Source organism: Ictalurus furcatus, chromosome 27 (genome assembly GCF_023375685.1).
Source record: "Ictalurus furcatus strain D&B chromosome 27, Billie_1.0, whole genome shotgun sequence".
Taxonomy (NCBI): domain Eukaryota; kingdom Metazoa; phylum Chordata; class Actinopteri; order Siluriformes; family Ictaluridae; genus Ictalurus; species Ictalurus furcatus.
Window position 1 is genome coordinate 5,877,509 of NC_071281.1, and position 26,885 is coordinate 5,904,393.

A 26,885-nucleotide genomic window follows, 5' to 3' on the forward strand; every position below is an offset into this window, starting at 1 on the left:
ATCTCGGGCCCACAGTGCATCCCATTGTGAGAGACCATCTGCATTCCCATGGTGTGTTCCTGCCTGGTGTTGGTGTTGGCTCTACCCACTTCTTTAGCAGGTTTACGTGGTATGTTTGTGTCTCCGCTCGCTTACCGGGCTGTTGCAGGCGATAATTTACGGCCCCCTTCCACTCGAGGACTGTGTATGGCCCTTGCCATTGGGCTAGGAACTTGCAGGAACTGTTCGGCACCAGTAGGAGCACCTGATCACCAGGTTGGAACTCTCGGGGTTGTGTTGTGCGGTCGTACACTCGTTTCTGCTCCTCTTGGGCGGCTCTCTTATGCTCCTGGACGATCGGGGCCACTCGGTCAATCTTCTCCTGCATCTCCTGCACGTACTCAATGACCGAGCGGAGTGGGGAGGGCTGTTCCTCCCAGGCTTCCTGGGCCACGTCCAGCAGCCCTCGGGGTCACCGTCCGAAGAGGAGTTCGAAGGGGGGTAAAGTCCGTGGAGGCTTGGGGGCACTCCCGGACTCCCAATTTCTCCCTTCCTTGTTTACCACCCTCCGTAGCATCTGCTTCAAGGTCTGGTTGAACCTCTCGACGAGCCCGTCCGTCTGGGGATGGTAAACGGATGCCTTTAGGTGCTTAACCTGCAACAGCCGACACAGATCAGACATTAGTTTGGAGACGAAAGGCATACCTTGGTCGGTTAAGATGTCCTTCGGTATCCCCACGTGGCTGAAGAGGAACATCAGCTCTTTCACAATATTATGGGAGGCTTTGTGGCGTGGCACCGCCTCTGGGTATCGGGTGGCGTAATCCAGGATGACGAGTATGTACTCGTGACCCCGGGCAGATTTGGGGAGTGGCCCCATGAGGTCCATGCCAACCCTCTCGAAGGGGACACCTATGATGGGCAGAGGAATAAGGGGAGCCAGTGGGGGCCTCCGTGGGGCGGTGCGCTGGCACTGGGGGCACTGTTGGCAGAATCCCCGGACCGCTGCATCCATCCCCGGCCAGACAAAGCGGTCTTTTAGCTTTTCTAGGGTGTTTCGTGCACCCAAGTGGCCACTGAGCGGATGGGTGTGGGCCAGGTGCATCAGCGTCTGTGTCTTGGTCTTGGGGACTACCAGGAGGTCCACGATCTCCCCTCGGCGGCTGGCCCGTTGGTATAGGAGACCACCCCTAACGAGGAAGTAGGAGGAGGGGAGCCTCTGGTTTGGGCTCTGGTCAACCCCTTCTATCTGCCACACCTGGGCCCAGCAGTGTTTCAGGCAGTTATCCTCCTTCTGTTCCCGCCCAAAGTTCCCCTGCCGGTTCACCTGTTGGAACACTGACGAGATCGGGTTAGCGTGTGTGTGCGGCTTACTTTCTACTGTGGCATCCCCCTCGTCTTGGGCCAAGTAGGCCGGCCGGGCTCATGGCTAACTCGTGCGCTGAGGCGCCCTGCTGGATTTTGGAGCTGGGTTGGCTGGGAAGCCTGGCCAGTCTCTTCCCAGGAGCAGCGGCACTGGGGTACCTGCTTTACCCTGGATCTGGACCTCGGCCACTGGGATTTCCCTGGTATCCCCATGGACGCAGGTTACGGTGATGGTCCCGTCCCGGTTGAGTTCTCTTGGCAGGATTGTCGGCCGGGCGAGGGTCACCGTGCTCCCGGAGTCCAGCAGGGTGGTGACCGGGCTCCCTTCGACCCACACCGTCGGGGTAGGGCCTCTTGGCGGGTTCGGCGTGTGGAGGGCGCACCCCACCAACCAGGGTTTTTGGGCCTTCTTGGGTGGCCCCAGGTCCGACTCCATTGGCATGGGCTCATCCCTGGGCATCCCATAGGTGGGCGGGCTTCGGAGGGTCCTCCTCCCCAGGGTAGCGCTGGCGGTCGGGCCTGTGGGGCAGGAATATTCTGGGCGGACTGCGGGACCGCCGTAGGGTGGCTAGGAGTTCCTTGGGAATCCTTGGCGCCTGCACTCCCACGACCTGGCGTTCTGTTGGTGGCAGAACCCTTAGAAATCGACCGACCCTCGCCCGGCCACCTTTTCTGACATCTCGGTGGCAGTATATATGTCGTGGCGGCTGTGGGAGTCGTTGTTTTCAGGGCCACCAGTTCCCGGGTTGCGGCCTGTAGGCTGTGCGTGAGCTGCTGCGTCACAGGCTTGCTGCTGGAGATTCGACTCCAGAAGGTGCTGCAGTGAGGGATCCATTTTATTTACTAAATTTATTTATTTATTTTTAAAAGGGTGGTGTAGAGTGTGGGGCTTTAATACAAGGGACTCCCCCCCACCCCCCCACCCCTTTTCCCCCCTGTCCAAACCCCCCCCATCCCGGGTGGGTGGGTCTGTGCTCATGCCCGCATCTTCCACCAGTGTAGGGAAACTAGCCAGCGGTGGGTGGATCACAGACACACAGGAGGCCGTTTTAGTGTTGCCGTGTAGGATCTTTATTCAGGACCGTCTGGAGGGTGTGAGTGAGAGCGAGTGTGTGTGTGTGTGTGTGTGTGTGTGTGTGTGTGTGTGTGTGTGTGTGGGTGTGTGTGTGGGCGTGAAATCGTGTGTTGAGGGGTTCAGTTATCTGCGGGGTTGCCGGAGTCGCGCCGGGGGTTCATCTCGGTCGTCAGGCAACGCCGCGTTTGCAGCCAGGGGGCGGGTTCTTCGCTCTGGTCTGAGTCGTCTGGAAGAAAAAACAACGGCGATTAGTAAAGCACATGCAAGGCCGATAATATATATATATATATATATATATATATATATATATATATATATATATATATATATATATATATATATATATATATGTGTGTATATGTATATATATATATATATATATATATGTATATGTATATATATATATGTATGTGTATGTGTAATATATTAAAATATATATATATATATATACACACATTTTTTATATATATATATATATATATATATATATATATATATATATATATGTATATATATATATATGTATATATATATATGTATGTGTATATATATGTGTGTGTGTGTGTGTGTATATATATATGTATGTGTATGCGTGTATATATAATATAGTGTGTGTGTGTGTGTGTGTGTGTTAATATTAGTTTGCTAGAAGGTGACTTTTATATTGGAAAATCCATACAGGATTTTACTGAGTTTTTTTGTGATTGCTGTGGCTTTTTTCAAAATTTGTGACCTTTGGAAAAAGGTTTTTGCGGAGTTTGCTTCATTTGCAGAGTTTGCTTCATTTTGCATTAATTTCTGCCATTGCGAAATACCAGAGGGACTGAATTGTATTATCTCAAAGGCCAATATGGTGATATCAATAAATAAACACTACACTGTTCAGCATTGCAATATTGCAGACATAAAGACCATCTGTCGTTTATTTCCTCTCTCTCTCCAAATTTCTCCCAGCTTTAGTTTTTAAACATAGAATTGAAGTAGACCTTTTAAAAAAAAATTTATAGGCATGTCAGTTAAATCAGAATACATTTCTGAATACAGTTATATTAATTGATTTGGCAGTTGTGCTTCCAAATAGAACACAATCCAAGCATACAGATGAGCAGTGTACTTAGGGGTCCAACAGTGACTCAGTGGGGCTTGAACTTCTTCTGATTACTAGCTCAGAACTGCTGACCCCCCACTGCCCCTGTGATGAATAAAGATCCATAGAGAGGGGTGTGTATTAGACTAGACTGAGGACAAGATCTTAGTTCTATTGAATTGTTTGTTTCAGAACATTATTTTAACTTACTCATCGTCTAGTTAAAGGATATGTAATTAGTTCAGTAGTAATTCATTCATCAAGTTGCTGCAAGATCAACCGTAATCCTCTGTTCAAATTCAATCAGTTTGGAATGGCCTGGAAAAAAGACCCCAAATATTATTTATAAGAAAACATGTTTTTAAGTCGCAGGGATTTGTGCTACTCACCGGAGTGAAATTGAAATTTAACCATGTTGTTGTGGTTTTTTTTTTATTTTTTTTTTATAAAGGTAGATAGGGCAGAAGTGTCATATTGGGTAAAATACTTAGTACTATTAATACTTCATGGTCCAGTGCAGTAAATAGACTTTGCCAGGATGATGGGGGTTATATATAACTATATCTGATGTTTTTTAAATGGAGGAGGTGGCCTTTAAAAATATGTTATTGACCGGCAGTGAATAGAACTAGAAAGCCCATAATACTTACCACGTGTTGAAACCTTAAGTTTGAAAAACCCAAACGTATCACGGGCTTCACTGTGTTCATTTCAACGCACTGCAAATAATCAAGGGCACACTGTGTCACTGATCCAAATCACCACTTGGAGAGCACTCTGATTGGTTTTTGGATTGTCTCCACAAGCCAGATGAAGAACTGTCTTTGTGAATGCTGATGTGGCTGGTTTAGAAATAATATCTACAGTAATGGGGGGCGGGTGAAAGTACACCCTCCTTCAATTCTATTATTTTATTATAATAGGCCCTAAATAACAATTGTGCAGTCCTCAATAACTTCTATAAACAAATAAATAACCTCAGGTAGCAACAAAAACACCACAGTTTGCATAAAAACCTTTGTCACTAAAAGCAGACTTTTTGGCAGTTTGGTGTTCTGGAGCACTCAGCTGTGTATCGACATCGTGCCAAGAACAAAGGATATCAGCCAGTACCCCAGAGAAGCAAATGTTGCTGCTCGTCAATCTGGGAAGGGCGAAAAGGCCATCTCCAAACAACTTGTACACTTTTAGTTCAGTCAGTTGCTGTGGAATGAGAACAGTTTTGCATTAATGAATACACAACACTTTTAATGTTTATAGTTACGTTTAATGTTGTGGAACGTCAACAAAAGAAGTAATTTCATCTCATCACTTACATTATAAACAGTCATTATCTCACTCTTTAAAAAAAATAAAATAAATTATCACTTGAAGTTAATAAGACAAAAAACATGACTTATGTCACTGACAAACCAGAATGGACAAACTCCTTTGTCCTGAAGTTTTGGAAATCTTACTGACCTTTACAAAGCACCGACACTGGAGACTTCTTCCGTAAATGTTAAACAAATGTCTCATTATTTTATTCTTGTCTTTTCATGTGTATTGAAGGAAGCATGTGATGGCCTTCACCCTCCCAGACTGGTAGCTGTCATGATAGAGGAGCCAAGACTAATTTAGGGAGACATTTGGTGGTGGGGGGGACCTCATCATATAAACAATTATATGGCTTTGTTAAATGACAAAAAAATACTTAAATGCTGTATAGACACCAGGCTACATTTTCATCCTAGCTTAATGGAGCTAACAGAGCTTGCTTATCTGCATGTGACAAAATATGAGAGCATTTGGAAAAAGATTTTGTGCCTTTTGGTCTAAACAGACCAAATGCATCCCAACACCCAACAGCATTCCTACCATGGTGCTAGTATCATGCTCTGGGGTTGCCTTTCAGCAAGAGGAACGGAAAAGCTCATTGCCATCAAGGGTAACATGGATGGAGACAAATACAAAAACTACAACGGAATGGCTTGAAGAAAGTTAGGAAAGTGTTTTGGAAAGGCAGAGTTAAATCCAATTGAAAATCGGTGACTGCAAAACAAGACCTGTCCACCAGTGTTCTCCATCTAATTTGGGAAAGAAGGAGAAACTTTTCATGGAGGAATGGAAGAAACTTCCATCAAAATGTCCAAAGCTCACAGACATATCCGAGACGACTCAAAGCTATAATCCCTGCAAATGGACAATACATTACGTATCCACTGTGGAGGGTGAAAACTCATCAATTAATCAGTGTTTTGTGTTAAGCAGATTCAAAAAATTAAATAATTATGAGGACATCGAAATACTTTATTAAATTTTATTTGTGTAGAGAGAAAGACTCGGGAGGCAGGTGGAATTTCAGCAGAGCTCTGGGCTCACTTTTATTTGTTACCTGAATTCAGTCACCACAAACAAAAATAATCTCAAGTCAAAAAGGCATTCGCTTTGTTCAAGGTCAAGGTTCAATATCATGCTGCGTGCGTGCGTGAGTATGCGGTACAAGCTCTGCCAGCTATAACTGTCTCTCACTGGCTCACAGCACTCACTGGAAGCACAAAGAAATATATATACATGTAGTCTGGCAGTAATACGACACGTGAGAATCATCACTCATTACCTGCTGGTTCAACCCTTAAATTAGAATGGAGTCATACTTCAATTTGCCGTTACACTACATCAGAAAGAGAAATGTGAGAGGGGGTGAATACTTTTTGGAGGCACTGTACTACAGTGTTTCACTCCAATCCACACTTTAGTTAACTTAAAAATATCCAAGGTCTTTAAGGACATCTTGGAATAAGTATCATGTGCATTGTTTAAGTCTTGTGCATGGGGAGAAGGTTAAAAAGCACTTGTGGTATGTATTCAGTACAATTTAATTACACACTGAATTTGAAGTGGATTCCTACTCCCTATAGATATGTAGCTTGAAACAATGGACTTTACAAACATGATCTTGCACTATAGTATATCAAATAGGGAGTTTTTTCATACCAACCAACTTGACGTCTGTCCTCGGCACACTTCTCCTAAACACACTGTTTTTCACAAGCTAATACACTAGCATACTATCTGGTGCTGATAACAAACGTGCTCTTGCGGCACTGATTTCTTTTATGGGAAATTCGTATCTGGAACGTGAAGAATTCAGGATTTAGAAACCTGTTTGAGCTGTAGAGAGTTGTGACTTTAGTTAACCGCAGAATGTGAAATACAGGGCACGTTGAGTCATGCTAGCAGGGTTACCAGTTTGGGATAGGGTAAAGAAAGAGTTAGAAGAATGTGACTCTATTTTCCAATGTCTGGATTGTTTGGACTAGTTTCAGGTCTTTTTGTACAGTTTTTGAGATATAGTCAGGGAGGAAAGTTTGCTAAGACCAGACAAGCCTGAACCTAAGTGCACGTTAACTCTCGTATCCAGAGGCTAATGCTTAATTAGGACTGTTTAATTTTGTTACATTCTAATGTACAGCTTTTGTTCCGTTATATGATGCTGGATTACACCAGGTCTTCAGTATCTGCAAATTGCCGGCCTGGCTGTAGGCTTTTATTCCAGCCAAAACGGAGGCACACTTGATAGTTGATTGGAGCCCAAAATGAACTGATTAAACAAGTGGAAACGGTGTAACTCCTGCTTCGATGAACGAAAGTCTGCAGCCAACCAGCTCTTTGCAGATAAGATTAAAGACCCCTGGATTATGCAAAACGCTTCCATTAAAAAGTTTCAATTATTATACTTTTAGACTGTTGTTTGAATCAATTATCACTCAATTCAAGTTTTAATCAATTATAAATGGAAACCCTTGATACATATTCACGTAATTTTGTTGTTGTTAATGAGTCTTTACTGGTCACATATACATGACAGCAATGTGAAGTTCTTTTCTCTTCGTATACCCCAGCACGTTAGGAAGTTGGGGTCAGAGCGCAGGATCAGCCATGATATAGCGCCCCTGGAGCAGAGAGGGCTAAGGGCCTTGCTCAAGGGCCCAACAGTGGCAGCTTGGCAGTGCTGGGGCTTGAACCCCCAACCTTCTGATCAGTAACCCAGAGTCTTAACTGCCGGTGGTGGTGTTTTTGCTGTATCGAAAAGATACAGACACCACCGTATCACATTGTATCAAATAAGTCAGGTTTAAAGGGAATTTAATCACTGCAAAGCCTGAATTTGAGTCTCTAACCCAGATCCCCATGTTTGGTAAACTGTATGCTGTGTTTGCATAGTCTGTATCATGTTTACTGAGGGCAGTTGCGTGTAGCAGATCATATCTCTGTGTGTCCAGATGGCAGCAAACCAGCTGGCGATTTATGAAGCCTACTGAAGTAGCCTAATGACATTAGAGCCACCAGACATGCATGCATTATAAATTACGGGCTTTGTAGTCCCACAGGACTCATTAGGCTGAGAAGATTGTGATGGGTTTCTGGAAGAGCAGACTCGCTCTGTTGCTCAGATCTTTATCAGATTTCCTACTTCAGATGCCATTAAACCGGCTCGCCGATCACATGGCATTTCTTTTTTTTCTACAGTGACTATACTCCACATTTTCACTGATAAACTGTAAAGTTCATACAGTTTCTACCTAAATGTGGGAGAAAACGTGTTATAGGTAGGCCATTGCAGAATGGGCAAAATCTTTTTTTTCTTTTCTTTTTTTTTTCCTTCCCCCTCAGATGTGTTGTGATTAGTAGTAATGTGTTCTCTCTTTCTTTCAGAACAAGCACAATCAAGTGCCCTATTGATCCACACTCACCCGCCAGGGCACTCATCAATAACGTGTGAATTTTGCAGAGCCTAATCACTGAGCAGTTAAGTTGAATAGTTTGGTGAATGAATCACTCTGGGAAATGAGCAGTGCCGAAGTAACCGGGAAGTTAAAAGATCAGTCGGTGGCAGCATTTTAATGAGCGCGATGATTGATTTGCAGTATGTTAGTACTGGATACACGTCTAAGATTCAGTACTGCGTTAATGAAGTTTTCACAAGTGCAATTTGTACATTTGCTCAGTTCAGAAATAACTAGGCATTTAAAGGTTTATCACAATTTTATACTTGGCTAATATCACAGGACATGCCAGGAAAGCTGCGTGTAAAGTAGTGTCTATATGTGAGCTTTAGTTTTTTAATTTATTTATTCTTTTAAATTTTTTTTGTGTAGTTCAATAATCTCATATAGTGTACTTATGTAAGAAGAAGAATCCCTTTAGAATTGTACTCTCATTCACGACATATTATTTTCTATCTAGGAAAACAGTAGGGAAATCATAGGAGCAGATTACTTGAGTTCCCTGGAAATACAGCATCGTGACCTGTAGTTACTTAAACTAAACAACTACTTGTTGCTTAAATTGGAAAGCCAAATATGCAAACTGAAACCATGTAAATACACAACTATGCACGATTAACAACTGACCGTTGGGTTTTATATTCATTGCAGAATATATTTTTAAGTTTTCATTTATATATAATATGTAAGGCTGGCTGTTCAGTGTCCAGCGTTGCTAGGTCTGCCTAACAAAAGCTGTCCAATGGGCAATAAAACCAACCTGACACTAAAACTCAAAATCCAGTGCCATCCAAACCGTATGCACAATTCAACATCATAATGATAGTCTTTATTGATCACATATACATATGCACAGTGAAATTCTTTTCTCTTCACATACCCCAGCATGTTAGGAAGCTGGGGTCAGAGTGCAGGGTCAGTCATGATACAGCACACCTGGAGCAGAGAGGGTTAAGGGCCTTGCTCAAGGGCCCAACAGTGGCAGCTTGGCAGTGCTGGGGTTTGAACCCCCAGACCTTCTGATCAGTAACCCAGAGCCTTAACTGCCAAACCACCACTGTTATCATTGCAAATTGAATTGTATATATTGTATACAATACATTTTCAGTTTCAGCAAATGGGCTGTTTCAGCACCAGGAATTACCACAAATGAGCTTGTATTATTACATATAAAAAGTAAATAAATTAAGAATAGCTTTGAGAAAGTAGATGAGGATAATGTGGTGCAGAACACCGATAATGCTTAAGCTTGTGAATGTTAATATGCAGATCATACTGAAACCTGTTTCAAATCTGGTTTTAGTTTTTTTTTTTTTTTTTTTGTGAGTGTGTTGATACTGTTCCTTAAAATTGTTAGTGAAACATATCCTGTGATTAAAGTGAAAAAAAGTGCATGAAACCAACATGTGTGTATTTTAAGATAATTTTATTTGAAAATGAATTTTTCCAAGTTCAAGAGTAGAACAATATTACTAATTTCATGACCTTGATTATACCCAGCCCTTTATCCTTCAGTCACTGAGTAACTAGCATGGAAGTTAGCAATCAAACTAGCAGCTAACAGCTGCAGACTTCTAACATTACCCAGAGTCCTCAGGCAGACGGTACTGTCCAGCGTTATTGAGAAACGCTATTTATATATGTAAGTGTGGTTATGTACACACTGGATAACCGTCAGGGGTGGTGAGACTCGCAATGATACTATGTAGGTTTTAAAATAGAAATGCTATTGTGATATAGCCCTTGTTCACTGGGACCTTCTCATTTGGTTCCCCCGGCTGCAAATGACGGGGAACCCCCATGACTATCCAATGTTCATAGAACCACAGTTAGATATACTGTTACTACTGTCCTATTTCTCCTCTCCTAACTGAGAGGTGGTGAGAATAACCTGGAAAACATCTGCCAACAATGTCATGAGGAACTAGTGCACTTTAGAATGGACCGAAAGCTGCTCGGAGATCACGCCACACTGACACCACTGGGAGAGGTGATGATAACCTGGTAGAAACTGCAGAAGGTGGTGATGTCCACCACTCAGTGGGCCAGTCTCTGTTTGTACAGGGGAGCTCCCTGTATCTTTCTCCCGTCGCAGATGAACAGTGGATCTGATGATAAAATCGCCACCATCAGGTCCAGAGAGTATCATGGGATGCATAGCGAGGAATGCTCAGCAAGTTCCCTTTCATGGAATGTTGAAAGGTCAAAAGATAACAAAAGCAGGTGATATGGCCTTGTGAAGAAACCCCTGGTTCAATCACAAGGTTACTCTGGAGTAATCCAGCCACCAATGCTAGGGGGACTTATTCACAAAGCATGCAGTTCTGCCACTCTTTTTGCTGAAATGATTATTAGCTAAAAGTCAGTCTTTAGAGTGACCCATTTTAGTTCTGTTTCCTGCATAGGCTCATAAGAGGATGTCTAAACTCCAATACAAGAGTGAGATCCCACACCAGGGTTTTGGGGAGGTGAAGTTGCCTTGCTTACTTCTAAAAAATTATGAGCCCCTAGACTGACTTCATCAACAGTGCCATGACACACTGCACTGACTGCTGTGTACACCTTCAACATAGATGGGGACTTTCTGTTGTCTAGCAATCCCTGTAGGAAGGCTAGTACTCTAGAACCTGGGCATTTCACTGGATGCAGATGATGGGAGTCCATACCATTTGCAGAACATCTAAGAGCATTCTCATGTGTCTCCTAGAGTGTCTCTTAGACTGCTGGATTGCGGTCTGGAACAGCTAGGAAATCTACTGTGCAAAGCACTGACCTGCACAATGGATTAAATTGTTCTATTTTAAATCTGCTAGTCAGCTTGTGACTTGATGCCTACGGGATCCTGTAACTTGATCGTGCAGTGTTGTCGCAAAAGCGTCTTTTCTCAATCAGGCTATATAGTCACCTTCAGTTTGACCTGTTTTGAGAAATCCTGGACATAAAAAAAGGTAGTTTCCATATAAACAAATGAGTGTGAGGGATATGTGTAAAGTTTCAGGATGAGATGGCGTCTGAGCGTCTGATGGCGTCTGATGGCGTCCAAAGATGGCACAGCCCAGTCGCTTTGTGCGTTTGCACTGTGGTGGACACACAAATCCCCATTTTAAAATTTTTTTGTTCATTTTGTTACAGAATCATTACATTGTACAGCTGGCGCATACTGTATGTAAGCTCTAGTTCTTCTTTCCTTTTAATTGTGCATCCTTTTTTTTTTTTTTTTAAGTGGAACTAAAAACCATGACTCAAATCTGTTTAACATGTTCATGATATGAACAAATTATTCTTTCAGGATGAGTTTTCTTATCTCTAATGTAATCTTCACAACCTGCCATTACAAATATCTACTATTCCGTTATCATTAAAGTGCTTTTGATGAAAATCTTTCGATTTCAAGCACTGATGCTTTCATGAGGTCTTACACGTTTTTACTACAAGCTAAATCGGAACTGATTTTTATTCCCTGATCACTCTTGCTTCATTTTAAACTGGTAGAACATCCTTATTCATATCTGTCCTGTGTGTCCGTGGATGTGAGGTGTATCTCTGTGTGTGTGTGTGTGTGTGTGTGTGTGTGTGTGCGTGTGAGATTAGAGGAAGTATGTGAGCACCGTGTCGCCAGTTCTGATGAACACGTTTCTTCCTAATCTATAAAAAAAAAATAAATAAAAAACACCCAGATGTCTGTGAAACTCTGAATTGAGAAGTGGAAGCAAAAATGTTTTTTTGTGTGTGTATGTGACAAAAGAGGGCAAGGTGTTTGATTAAAAAGATCTGAGACGTCTCCATGACGACAGGATGTGTACTCTCATGGGCTGGGGAAGATGAAGAGAGAAAATGTAATAAGGGAGTGAGATGGAGTGCACGCACCTGTAAGTGTTGTAGGACTAGGGTGTGAATGGAGAGATGATGACATGAAGGGGGAAATGACAGGATTTTCTCCCTATATTTTTTGCATCTGCATTAGTGAGAAAAATAGAATGAATGAAACGTACTGTAATCTCACACAGTGGCTGGATCATACTGTACATCGTTTCCATGATCTGTATGTGTTCCTCACAGCATGTGTAGCAGTGGAAAGATATCACTGACTAACTACTTGTGGCCATTTGCTAAGTCGGATAAGTCATTAGTTAACATGTACACACACACGTGTACACACACACACACACAGGATGAGGGCTTTCGTTTTAGCTCTGTTGCTTGTGCTTTTCTTGTCACATACAGTTGAAGCTGAAAGCTTACATACACCTAGGCTAAAGATATTCCATCTCAGTTTTTCCACAACTCCACACATTGTCTGTTAGTATACATGTCTTTTGAAAAGTCCCTTAGGGGTTCTCCTTTCACCAAAGGTCATTTTACACGTAACTGAGTTTTTTTTTATAGCCAGAAAAATTTATAGATTTAATTCACTATATCAGAATTCCAGTTGGTCAAAAGTACACCAAGTTGACTGTCTCTTTAAACAGTCCGGAAAGTTCCAGAAATTGATGTAATCACTAGAAGCTTCAGATTGTCCAGTGGTCACAATTAGGAGTTGATTGGGAGTGCACCTGCGGCTGTAAAAACACCTAACTTTAGACCAATTAGGCCTTGATATCGTGGGAAAAACCAGGTAACTCAGCCAAGACCTCAGAAAATAAAATTGTGGGTCTCCACAAGTCCAGTTACCCCTTAGGAACAATTTCCAAACAACTGAATGTACCGTGAGCGTCTGTACAAACATTTGTATGCAAACAAAAATCTTGGGACCACACAGACACCTCATCATTCAGGAAGGCGGCACAGACTTTCAGGGATGAATGAACCTTGGTCCAAAAGGTTCAAATAACCCCCAAGCAACAACAAAGGAACCGGTGAAGGAGCTTGAGTATTCTATTCAATTCAATTTTATTTGTATAGCACTTTTTACAATGGACATTGTCTGAAAGCAGCTTTACAGAAACCGTACATGTATATCTCCCATTAAGAGAGCAATCACCATGGCTGCCACACAAAGGCTGTCACGCAAGAAACAAGCCAGCAGGAAATAAACTCCCAAAGGCTGAAGTTTGCAGGGGATCACCGGGTTGAAGATTTAGCCTTTTGGAGGACAGTAATTGAACTGTTTGGCCATAATGATCAATCTTATGGAGAAAAAACATCCGAAGAACACCATCCCAACTGTGAAGCATGGGGGTGGCAGCATCATGTGGAGGTGTGTGGATGGGAAAGGGACTTCAGATAATAGATGGTATCATGAGGAAGGAGGATTAGACAGGGTAGGTAGTGCTTTCTTCCGAGTGTGTAACGTTGCCCAGTAGGGATGTCACGAGAACCGGTACTTCGGTACCAACATTCTTAGAACGTGACTGTACTTGTTTTTCTGCATTTCTGTTGGTACCGGTTGTAACGAAAGTACAGAGGTTGCGATTCTTCTGGACCTGATGGGGGCAGCAAATACGCGCAGATCAGTCCACAAGTGATGAAGAATAAGAAGAAGAACACCTACAAGCGCACACAGGAAAAACTACAAAAGATTAGCTTAGCTTTAAGTTTAGCTCCGCCCCGACTCGTTGAGAGGAAAAGAGAGGAAAGCTTGTATCGGTTGCCGGTGTGCAACCGATACTATCGTTCATTTCAAACAAAGCGAGGAAACACCTGGAATTTGGCGAAGCACCTGAAAGACGGTCCTATATTATGTTTGTTTGCGGCAGCTGGCATTGTGTCCGTGAAACCAGCTAATGTTATGCTCCATGTAATATTTGCGATAGCCAGTTATTTGTTAACAACGCTAACACATTGCGATGTTATAAACTACCTCCTAATGGGCCACCATGCATCGCCATTCAGCCCGTGTCCTGTCAGCTAAATGTAGCTACTGTCACTAATAATTATTCAAATGTTCATGCGTTTAATAAATCTTTTTGGCCTGCCACCATATCAGTGAATTTAAACTAATGCTTGCATTCAGAGTATAAGGGGTGTGTGTGTGTGTGTGTGTGTGTGTGTGTGTGTGTGTGTGTGTGTGTGTGTGTGCGCGTGCGCATGCGTGTAGGATTGCACATTCACTCATTATCAGAGAGTGTTTGATAACTAAAATACCCCCCCTCTCTCTCGCTCTCTCACTCGCTCTCTCTCTCTTTGCCAGTATCAGCCAGAGGAGGATGTCCTCCAGGAGAGGTTTTTTATTTTATTTTTTAAATTTTATACCACATCGTGGTATCAACTTTGGTATCGAGTATCATGTACTTTTGGTGGTATCGGTACTGACTACTAGATTTTTGGTATCGTGACATGCCTATTGCCCAGCATGAGCATCAGTTCAGCAAGACGCAGTTGGCTTGCTGCACGAGTCTGAGGAAGCCCATGCTAGCTGTGTGATAGGGTAGAGCTGGCTGGTGAATGGAGATTGGGAGATCATCAAATTAGGGAGAAAGATGGGGAGTCCAAAAAAGAATTATGTCATATTCAACAAGGCAAATACAAAATTTTTAATTGATCTATTTTTTTGAATTAATACACTATATAGCCAAAAGTATGTGGACACCTGACCATCACACCCTTATGTGCTTGTTGAAAATTCCATTCCAAAATCAAGGCCATTAATATGGAGTTGGTCCCGTCTTTGCTGCTACAACAGCCTCCACTCTTTAGGGAGCGGTTTTCCACAAGATTTTGAAGTGTGGCTGTGGAGATGTGCCCATTCAGCCACAAGCGTGTTCATGAAGTTGGGCACTGATGTCGGTTGAGGAGGTCTGGGGCACTGTTGGCATCCCAGTTTATCCTGAAGGTGTTCAGTGGGGTCGAGTTCAAGGCTCTGTGCAGTCCACTCGAGTTCTTCCACTCCACCCCTGCCAGACCAGGTCTTTATGGAATTCACGTTGTACACAGATGCATCGTAACGCTGGAGCACGTTTGGGTTCGGCCCCTTTATTCCAGTTAAAGGAAATCTTAATGTTAAAGCATACAGAGACATTCTAGACAATCATGTGCTTTTAACTTTCTGGTAACAGTGAGGGGAAGACCCATATATGGGTGTGATGGTCAGGTGTCCACATGCTTTTGTCCATGTAGTGTACCGTAACATGACACTATTTGACAACATTGTTACTTATGATATTGAAGGAATATCTTGTTCCTGTAAATGTAATTTTGTTGTCTTTCTTTTATCCTAAAGATATGCAAACTTTTTCACCAGCCTGGGATTCGATTTCTGAAATCCAATTGCGTGGTTATTTGTCTTGTTTTAATAATGCAGTACAGAGAAGGTTCTTGCTGGAAATATGACCGATCTTTTTCATAAAGTCTCACAGATAAAACCTTACACATAACATTTATAGCCTTATGTTTCACCGAACAGTCACAGACTGATAAATTATGCAACAAACAGCAAATCTGATGAAGGAATATAAAGGAAAACAGTCATAGTTTTACATCACACAGTATAAATGTGGTCTGTTCGGTATTCAGGGCTAGGCCATAAATCATCAAGGCAGTGCAGGATATTACAAAAAGCATGCTGAGAAATTTGATTTGTGCATGTGTTGACATTCAGCATGTTTTAAATGAGTGGAAAATGTCAGTAATGGAGGGTTTCTGAATTGATTAGGTAATGGATAAAGCTCCAATATAGCAGCAGACGTGCTCAAGCTTAGGCACGTGGATCTACATAAATCATACTCATTAGTGCACGAGTGTCAAACTCAGCAGCTCTACAGAGATATGTTTCCCCCTTCTAACACAACTTCAGATCATCAAGGCCTTGCTAATTATCTGAGGTGAATCAGCTAGGTTAAATGAAGTGGAATGCAGTCTGATACTGATAGTTTTAGTCTACCTGACTAGGAGTGTGTTATTCAGAGACCCACGCTGTACTGAGAAACACACACACAGCAGAGATGAAGAGATTTAAGTAACACCAGAGTTCAGTAGGTCAGAGAGAGAGAGAGAGAGAGAGAGAGAGAGAGAGAGAGGTAAGAGCAGGTCTACTTTGTGTGTATTGATGTCTATGCACTGGTTGGAGAAAGGCTTTCAGAGAGGAGACAGATCAGTCTGCCTCAGTGCAGGATATGGAGATATGATGTTCAAAAACAGCTGTGCCTCACATACTCTTCTGAATATGAAAGGGGATCAGAGCAAAAGATAAAGCAGAGGGGGTGTGTGTGTGTGTGTGTGTGTGTGTGTGTGTACTACCAAATGCTATTTTCACTTCATTTAATGTTGTGCATGTTTAACAAAATAAAATTTTGGTTTGTGGTTTCAGATTTAGTTTTGCTACAAGACAGATGTGTACAGTTGTGCTCATAACTGAGGGACTCGTACACAACTATTACAAAAGGTGCAAACATTCACTGATTCTCAAGAAGGCGGCATGATACATTAAGAGCCGGGGGGTCTTCACCCCCCTGGCGTGATTGTATCTTGAAACGATTTATATCAATCGAATCATAAGAATCCTAGCTTTCCAAAGAGATATCGCATGAGTACAGTAGCTGTGTAAAGCATAGCTAGCCCCACCGGCGGGGTCAGAATTTACATCGTATTTGAAAAGTAAGAGAGTTACAAAATAAAAACTTACCGCTGTGAAACAAACTTGCTTCCACTCGATCATCCGTGTTTTCTGAATCTGGCTCAAACTGATAGGAGCTTAGAATTGCTTTGGAGGCTATAGCTAAAGCCTCAAAATTAGGCTAAGGGGTGTTACTTTTCAGACACACGCAAAGCTTTTGGCCAATCACAATGCAGCAGGTCAGCTGGCCAATCAGAGCAGTCTGGGCTTTTCGGAAGTAGGGGCTTTGTGGAAATCGGAGTGTTTCAGGCAGCATGGAAATAGAGGCACTTCAATAATGTACAGTATTTGACAAATAATGTGTGTTTTGATCATTAAAGCATACTAACCTACTGTATTCCACCCAAAAAACAACATAATTAACTTTTAAAAACATTTAATCATATGACTCCTTTAAGAATCAAGGGTATGTAAACTTTTGAACTGGTTCATGTGTGTAAATTTAGTTATTATTGTGTCTCACATTTATATCATTTGAAGTGCTGTATCCAGGCTGAATTTATAAGTGTATAAGAAGTAGAAGGATACAGTTTTTAATACCCATTTGAATACATATCGAATCACAATTTTATTACAAGATTACAAGTTAAAAATGAAATGTACAGTGGTGCTTGAAAGTTTGTGAACCCTTTAGAATTGTCTCTATATCTGCATAAATATGCCCTAAAACATCAGATTTTCACACAAGTCCTAAAAGTAGACAAAGAGAACCCAGTTAAACAAATGAGACTCGGTCATTAATTTATTGAGGAAAATGATCCGGTATTACATATCTGTGAGCGGCAAACGTATGTGAACCTCTAGGATAAGCAGTAAATTTGAAGCTGAAATTAGAGTTAAGTGTTTTCAATCAATGTGATGACAATCAGGTGTGAGTGAGCGCCCTGTTTTATTTAAAGAAAAGGAACTTCTCAAAGTCTGATCTTCACAACACATGTTTGGGGAAGTGTATCATGGCATGAACAAAGGAGATTTCTGAGGACTTCAGAAACAGAGTTGTTGATGCTCATCAGTCTGGAAAAGTTTACAAAACCATCTCTAAAGCGTTTGGACTCCACCAATCCACAGTCAGACAGATTATGTACAAATGGAGGAGATTTTAGAGCATTGTTATATGCTTTGTTTATAGACCCCAGGAGTGGTCTATAAACAAAGATCACTCCAAGTGATATAGTGTAATAGTCCACGAGGTCACAAAGGAACCCAGAGTAACTTCTAAGCAACTAAAGACCTCTCACATTGGGTAACGTTCATGAGTCCACCATCATTAGAACACTGAACAATGGTGTGCGTGGCAGGGTTGCAAGGAGGAAGCCACTGCTCTCCAAAAAGAACATTGCTGCCCTTCTGCAGTTTGCTAAAGACAAGCCAGAAGACTACTGGAAAAATGTTTAGTGGACAGATGAGACCAAAATAGAATTTTCGGTTTAAATGAGAAGCGTTATATTTGGAGAAAGGAAACACTGCATTCCAGCATAAGAACTTTATCATCTGTGACACATGGTGCTGGTAGTATTGTGGTTTGGGCCTGTTTTGCTGCATCTGGGGCTGGATGACTTATCATTGATGGAACAATAAATTCTGAATTACACCAGCGACATCTGTCTGTGATCTGAATGTCAAGAGAAAGTGGGTCATGCTGTAAGACCCTAAACACACAAGTCATTCTACCAAAGAACGGTTAAGGAAGAATAAAGTTAATATTTTGGAACGGCCAAATCAAAGTCCTGACCTTAACTTTGTACGAAGGGTATACAAATTTTTGCACTTCCTGTTTTTGCAGGGTGCACTCTTTAAAATGTCTGTGTGTGTGTGTGTGTGTGTGTGTGTGTGTATGTTTGCTTATTAGGCTTTAACCCTCTGCCAACAACAGAGCACAATGTTGTCTATTTACTTCTCATCCATGTCTCCATGACTCATTGTCAAGAACTGTTTTTCAGGCGTGTCACAGTTTCCTCAGGTCTTCCTCACTCGATGTCATCATGACAGTGATGCAATAAGCTTACACCAACCAATCGCATGCCTGACGCTCTTGAATCTGTCACTACGGAGACAAACACCCCAGAAACCCAGGCTCTAATAGACCCGGTGGTTTAAAGGCTGAAACCGAGTGAGAGGAGAAGCCCTTTTGTTCTCTGTACTACATTATTATGGGATGTTTCATCGATCCGGGCTGTCTCTGTGATTTTATAGCTGATAGCCAGAGCTGGTTTTCTTCTCACAGTTTAGCTGAATGATCTGAATGTAAAAGGTACAGTAGACACGCAGCACCACCAGCATGTGTGTGTTTAAGCACACAATTCCAGTGCAGTTTCAGGCAGTAGTTCCTGCTAATCTTCTCCCTTCCAGCTAGAACACACAGACACACAGGCACAGAAAGAGAAACAAGGAAGCGTGTCATACCTGGACGACAAGAAAGGAGGGCATGTTTCATTAATGTTTCATATGAAATAGGTCGTTCTTTAAATCTGATAACATTATAGATTAATGTGGATTATATAGATCCATAGATAGTGGATTATTTTCTTGTAACCACATCGTCTTTCTTTTAACTTCTGTTTAATTTGTTCAGTAACGACACGTCGCGGTTGAATGTTAATGTCTTGGACACGTTTCCATTATCACTTACATTATAGTAGCGATAAACAGTCATTCCCTCTCTCATATCTCTCTTTCTCTCTCTCTCTCTCCCTGTCTCTCTCTCTCTCTCTCTCAAAAAACTATACTTGTCATTTTAATGCATACCTTCTGACCAATCAGATTCAAGAATTCCACCATTCTGTGGTATAACATTACAGTCTGTACAAGATTTTGCAGAGTTTTTTTTATTTTATTTTTTTTATGATTGTTGTAGCCAAAAATGCTTGATTTTGTTGTGGCGCTTTTTTTTTTTTTTTTGCAGAAAACTACTTGAATTTGACAAAACTGCACAAAATATTCTTTCGCAGTGATGTTTTTTGGTAAATGAGACCTTTTAGCTGTACTTGTGCTCTACGCACGAGAATTGCAGAGGGCTTTGGATGAATGTGCGTCGCGATGACGTCACATGACGCATCTTGGCCCAAATCTGCGGAAAATCTGCGGTCATTTTGAAAAAATGGCAGGTTTCACCAAATATTGCAACAAATATTGAGTTTGCTTTAATTTTTTAAACGCAGAATCACAAACTCGCCGAGGGACAGACATGAATTAATTAAACCAATACTCAATTCTTATTGGGCAGAACAATGATCTGTGACAGCTGTGACGGTAGTTCTGGCTGCAAGGCTCAGTAGTTTGTGGTTTGTGTGTAATTGTTGATATGGTGGTGTTTCTGTAAGGAGATGATTATTTAACGTTGCTGGAAGGAGTCTCCAGAGTCGTAACAGTCAGAGGTAAAGATTTCCCTTTAAAGCGTTCTGAATGGAGGGCTTTGCGTCAATCAACATCACACCAGACTCCCAGCACTGATTATTTTTCCATAACAACACACCCTATTATGATTTATTCCTTACTTAACCAGAGGAAAAAAATCCTCCCTGATGAGCTTGCTCAGTTGGGATTAATCCACGCACATAAAATCTGTATACCATGTTTATATATTTCTGTAAAGCTGCTTTGAGACAATGACCGTTGTAATAAAAAGCGCTATGCAAATAAAAATTCTATTGAACTGATGAAACGCATCCTGATTAAATTGGTTCTTTAAGGGTCATTTCTAATCCTAGAGAAGCAGTGACACTAAAACAGCTGCCAGACCAGACGTGAATAAACGCCGCCCTGCAGAAAGGCAATTAATCGCAAGGGTTTGGTTGTGGGACGTGAACGAGACATTTAGGTTTAATTTTTATTTTTATCTAGATTACATTCCCCTGGGAAACTGCGAACCTCAGTATTGTGAGTCAGTAGAAAACAAGATGGCGGGGGCTGCTGGAGCCTCTGAATGAAGCCCAGTACTGCAAGCACTAAAGCCAACATCTCCATGTCTCTGTGTGTACTGCTGCTCGGGTTCTAGTTACATGTTGGGGACTAATGCCACACACTGGTACTGCAGGTAGTTCTGTATCAGGCAGTTCCAGGATCTGGGGTCTGATGTTATCTATTAAGCTCTTTCTAATAATGGCCTCCGGTTATTAGACCAACACCACCAACAGCATGTAGCACAGTTTAACTCAGCAGTAGAATCTTTGAGTGCCTTCTCTATGTCCCCCAATCCGCCCCCAAGTTTTTTCTAAATCTGCTGTATTAAAACATCCATACAGTCTTCGAGAACCCTGATCATAGTTTTTCTATTTGGTTTGTCACATAGAATGTTTCTTTCCATTTATTTATTTAACTGCTTTATCTTGGTCAGGGTTGTGAAGCATAGAGGGAATACAGCACGCGCGCGCGCACACACACACACACACACACACACACACACACACACACGCATTATTAATCGCAAGCACTACAAGGTAATTGTCTCATTTGTCCATACAAAAGTGATTATATGATGTTTTGATGTTTTCTATGGTTTTAAACACATTTTAAAAAAAAAAATTTTTAAAGAAGTTATTACACTCATCAGTGCCCATTTATTTATATTTTAGTTGTTTTGTGTTATGGGAGTGACTCTCTAGGCTGTTTGGTTTGAAGTATTGTTCATTTATATTCACATATTTATTAATAAGTGGATATTAATACTTTCCTCAGAAGCTTCTAAGAGAAGAGACAGGATGGCAGAAGCAGGAGCCAGGTGTAAGAGGAGAAAGCGTTTCAGCGCCCTCTAGTATTCAGACAGAGTATTGTAGACGCTCTTATGGAGCAGCAATGTTTCTACATAATATTTAATGTCAAGGAAAGGCACTGTACAAAGACACTTTTTTAAATCTGTGTATTAAAATAATTTGATTAAATGTTGTTTTTTTTTCTGTACTTTGTTGCTTAATAATTGAGCTTTCACTTATTTTTACACTCACCATTACTTACAACACATGTTGTAGAAAAAAAAAAGGACTTTCCAGACTACAGAAAAAGCCACTGAACACTTCCTCTGTAAGAAATCTGGAGTTTCTGAGCATGGCTTGTGTGTGTGTGTTACTCACAGAAGTGTGTGCGCGTGTGTTTTGGATAGTCTCTTTTACAGCATCTAAAAATATCATCTTTGTACGGCCCCAGGCCAGCATGTATTTTTGTACCTGAGACTCCATGTTTTGGCAAGAACAGAATGTATTCTCAGTTCCCCTCTCTCTCTCTCTCTCTCTCTCTCTCTCTCTCTCTCTCTCTCTCTCTCACGCATGTTCTCAGAAGTTTTGAAACAGGAAATTGGTGTGTGTGTGTGTGTGTGTGTGGGGAGGGGGTTGAAGTAATAATATGTTTGCGAGTGTGTGTACTTGTCGGTGAGGGTGCAGGAGCCTTGCTGTGTCTAGAGAGATGGTGCAGAGGCGTGGGTATCAGTCCGGAGTATAATGCCAGGCTCCAGGGGTAAATGGGTCGTGCCCCCCACCCCTCCTGTCCAGGCCAATCCCGGGTAGGACACATTTCCTTATTTCTCTTTCCATGTCTGTGTGGGTTCTGGCTGTAAGAGAATAGATTAGCATGATTCTTTGAAGAATCGCAGTTTAATGCTGTAGAAACTCTCTTCTGTATGAGACTAATTCATTTAGCTTCTCTGTGAAATGTATGGTGTGGACGTATTAGGTGCTCTGTACGAGAGGATTTGTGTTCCGTGTGAGACCGTTTGGACACAGTGTGGATGTTGTGTGGCACTGGATGCAGTGACAGTTTGGACGCTACGTGAGACAGTTTGAGTTTGGGTCCCTTAAGACTGTTTGGACGCTATGACATGGTTTGGGTTCCGTCTGAGGCGGTTTGGACGCTGAGTGAGGCGGTTTGGACGCTGAGTGAGGCGGTTTGGACGCTGAGTGAGGCAGTTTGGGTGATGTGTGAGGCAGCAGTGTTATATTTGAGGCAGTGTATGTTCTATGTGAGCAGATTTGTGTTGTTACTGCATTAGCATTGCTGTGGTGTTCCATCCACACATGACTGTGTTATATATTCACACACATGTTGCTTAGTCAGTGTGGTTCTGTGTAAGATTCTGAATGTAACTAAATGTGAGTGTTTCAGGTTGATTGTGTCAGTTTGGGTTCTGCGTGACACAGTTTGGGTTCTGTAAGACAGAGAGCAGTCTCTCAGCTATTTTCAGATTTCACTTTCAGTATGTGTAGAGCATCTGAGATGCACCGGCTGATTTCAGGTAACACACTGAGCCTCGCACACAGAAACCTGGCAGTGTTCTGTGAGATTGTGCACGTGTGTGTGTGTGTGTGTGTGTGTGTGTGTGTGTGCGCACTGTGTGGAAAACTGATGTGTTAAGTTCTTTACACTTGTAAGAAAATGCTTGATGATGTAAGTCATGCGTGTGTGAGCCGTTGTGAGTTTGTTCCTCAGCGCAATGTCTGCTGCAACTTCTGCATTCAGGTTCACACATTTCTCTCACACATCAGAGGGGTTGCTACTTTCCTGTGGCGCTTTTTCCAACTTAGACTTTTATTTTTATAGATGGCGTGTACATGTATGTATGGTGTACTGCAGCTTTTTCCCCCAAATCTCTTTACACACTTCGCACAATGCTGGATGTGGACTGTATTTTTGATGTTGATTTGAGGTCATTTGGATGTCAGATCGCTAGCAGGTGACTGAGGAGGAATATTTTGATCTGGTCGTGACGCACTTGGGCACATCGTCGGTGCTGTTACGTGGGATCTGTCATCGGGTGTGTTCAAGTATTTCGAACATCAGACTCCCTCACCCAGGCGACCCAGCCGGGGGTGATCGGACCTGACTTTTGTCCAAGTAGCTTATGTCCCACGGATTACCTCACTTGTCCTACAGCATGTCCAACACAACCAGCTGTACTATACAGACCTCCATAGTAACTAAGGCTGCAGCAAGCCCCACTGGCACCGTTAATGCATGCTCAATACCGCTGGTTGCGTATGGGTTTCACCACACACACATATGCCTACTTACCTCTACCAGAACCGTACATGCATTAGCTCATGTCTCCAGCACACATCTCACCCATATGTAAATCAGAGAAAGGGTTACTTTGAATGTTCTTGGCCTGAAAGGTATCAACAACGCAGTGTGTGCAGGAATATCCTACCACAGATCCTCAGCCAGCCCATTCAATACAGAGTGTACAGAAACTGGGGACGCCACGGAAGTTCACTGAACTCCAGCCAGTTTCAGATGACTTGTGCTTTGAGATACGGCAGGTTATTATGGAGGAAGTAATCATTGGAAGATTTGTACATTGTAGCGATAAAAGAATGCACATCGTCAGCAACGATACTCAGATCGGCCGAGGAGTTTAAACAAATGCATACCACCACCCCAGCCTAAAATTATTGACATATTGAAGACGAGGTCTTTGGATTCATACTGTTCTCATCAACGTCTTACCCTTTCCATCAGACCAGGTGATATTTTTCCAGTCTGTCCAATTCGGGTGAGCCTGTGCCCACTGTAGCCTCAGGTTCCTGTTTTTGGCTGATGGGGTGGAGCCCGACGTGCTCCGCCTCCAGGTTCACCAAGGTTGCGTTCCGAGGTGCTTTTTTTTTTTTGCCCACCATGGTTGTGAAGAGCGATTTACAGTATTTGAATTATCGTAGCCTTCCAGTCAGCTCTAACCAGGCCGGCATTTCTGTCTCCTCGGCAAGGCGTTTCCCCCAGGACTTCCGCTAACTGGAGGTATTTTTGTTTTTCGCACAATTCTGTGTAAACTGAAAATCCCAGGAAAATCAGCAGTTTCTGAAATCCTCAAACCAGCACTTTAACTGAAGTTCGTGATCTGTATCTGCATGATTTTATGCATCATGCTCCTGCCACATGATCGGCTGCTTGCATAATCAGGACAACTGCATTAATATGCAGATGTACACAGTTTCCTATTAAAGTTGCCAGGGTGTGTATTTGCATTTGGTGTAATGTGCCATTCTGTTTGTAATTTGATGTTTACGTTTACCTTTCCGACGTTTGGCAGACACCTTTATCCAGAGCGACTTACAATGGTCTCATTTATACAGGGTTAAGGGCCTAGCTCAAAAGGTCCAGCAGTGGCAGCTTGGCAGGGCTGATCTGATCTGATCTGATCCACCACCTCGTTTTTTTTTTCTTCTATCAACCAGTGAAACTAAATGACTGTGCTGTGGTATACTACACTATGATGTACAGTTGCTAGTGGTTTTTTTTTTTTTTGTTGCTGACAAAGCCTTGTTAGAAGAGAAGTGCATTTTGAAATGAACTGATGTGCTGTGTGGTTGTATAGAGAGAAAATATGAAGACTTTTGAAGAAGTGAAGTATGACTAATTCTTGCTAGCAATTGGTAAAAAAACGAACAAAATAAATTTGTTTACAAAATAATTTTTTTAAATTATATTCAGGATATCAGCATTGCTAAGTGTAATTACATTTATGCACACAGGGGGGAGCAGCAAATCAAAATATCCTGACTATGAAGTGTGTGTGTGTGTGTGTGTGTGTGTGTGTGTGTGTGTGTGTTGTACTAAAGGCTCAGAATCTTGAGGCACGACATGCTTGTGACTCCTACATAATATTCAACTTCCTCTGTTCTCTGTACAGCTGCACTGTGCCCTGGCTTGTCGTTCTCTTTCACTGTGCAGCTGTCGAGCAGATAAATAAATATTCTGTGTTCGAGTCACTAGAAGTAAGAAATTACAAACGGCAGTGCATTATGGGTAATGTATGCACGCTCATGGCCAGTTAGGCGATTGCACATGAAATCTTAAACGGCTGCCATGCGAGTGAGAACACTATCTAGACATAAAGTCCACCGTCTGTGATTTCAGTCGAGGATGGCGAGCCTCGCAGGTCAGCAGCGGGTCACCATTAGAACCATCTTCACACTAAGGTGAGCGCTGGCAACAAAGATAGCTGGAAACAATGTGCGGTCTGCGGTCAAACCGTAATTGTGCTGCCGACATCACTTCCTTCCTGTACAGGAAATGAGTAGTGAGGCTCTATAGGAGTGAAGAAAAAGGCTCCACTGTAGTGTGGTGAGAATGTGTTGGCGTGACACAGGCTCGCAATCACACATCATGAAAAAAACAACACGGGGAAACATGTAAACATGTGTTTGTGTAAATTAAATTGTCTGTTCTGAACATACAGGGGAATAAGTGTGGGCCAGTTACCTCTGCTACTCTCTCTGTATGTGTGTGTGTGTGTGTGTGTGTGTGTGTGTGTGTATATGTATATATTAGTGTGTGTGTATGTGTATATATAACGTATGTATGTGTGTATATCTGTATAACGTGTGTATATGTATGTGTGTATATAAAATATGCAGCTAACCCCACACACTCACACACACACACACACACACACACACACACAAGGGGTTACAGTAATTAATAATGTAGTCCACTAGTCAAAGATGATTTGTGGCTTGTTTTGAAATGATGCTCCCACATAACTGCTCCACAGGCTACAGATAAAATGTCCAGCTTCAGTGCTTCAAGGCTGCACTGTTCAACTGCACTGTTCAAGTTGAAAATAAATAGATCAGTGCAATAACGTGCAAAATTATAAACATGTGTATGAGATAATAAACTATTTTAAAATGCTTAACCACGTTAAAAGTGCTAGAAAAAGTATAATGGTCCATTAGAACAACTTTCATAATCATCAAGATTCAAATACATTCTGAAATCGCCAAATAACCACAACTTCCACCGGGGAGCGTTTCAGGAGCCGGACATTTGAGCGTAGTGAACATGCCACTGCTGAGTGATGGACACGGCTAACTGCGCACCTCAATGTCTCAATGGTTGTCTGCTTTTATAGCAAAAACACAGCGCATGTCCGGTGGAATCGAGATTGTTGTTTCTGTGCAATGTTGACCACAGAGTTTCAGCAGGGTTCAAATCTGGAGATTTGATTTTGTCAGTTTCACCATCCATCCATTTTTCTGTACCGCTTATCCTACATGGGATCGCAGGGAAGCCTGCAGCGTATCCCAGAGGACTTGGGGCACGAGGTGGGGGACCCCCTGGACGGGGTGCCAACCC

The 26,885-nt window shown here is 42.2% G+C and overlaps 1 protein-coding gene across 4 annotated transcripts in view; it reads left to right on the plus strand.

The window, feature by feature from the left end:
- The window catches only part of dgkza (diacylglycerol kinase, zeta a), a 175,594-nt gene that overhangs the window by 16,300 nt on the left and 132,409 nt on the right, over positions 1-26,885 (plus strand). Inside the window, exon 1 of one of the 4 annotated variants that reach the window (XM_053616965.1) lies at positions 22,110-22,317. The exons of 2 other annotated variants lie outside the window; for them this stretch is intronic. In XM_053616965.1, coding sequence (XP_053472940.1) covers positions 22,256-22,317 — 62 coding nt within the window. In that variant the 5' untranslated portion in view covers positions 22,110-22,255. Of the gene's footprint in view, positions 1-22,109; positions 22,318-26,885 lie in introns of those variants that run through there. One more of the 4 variants, XM_053616966.1, reaches the window with a different exon arrangement.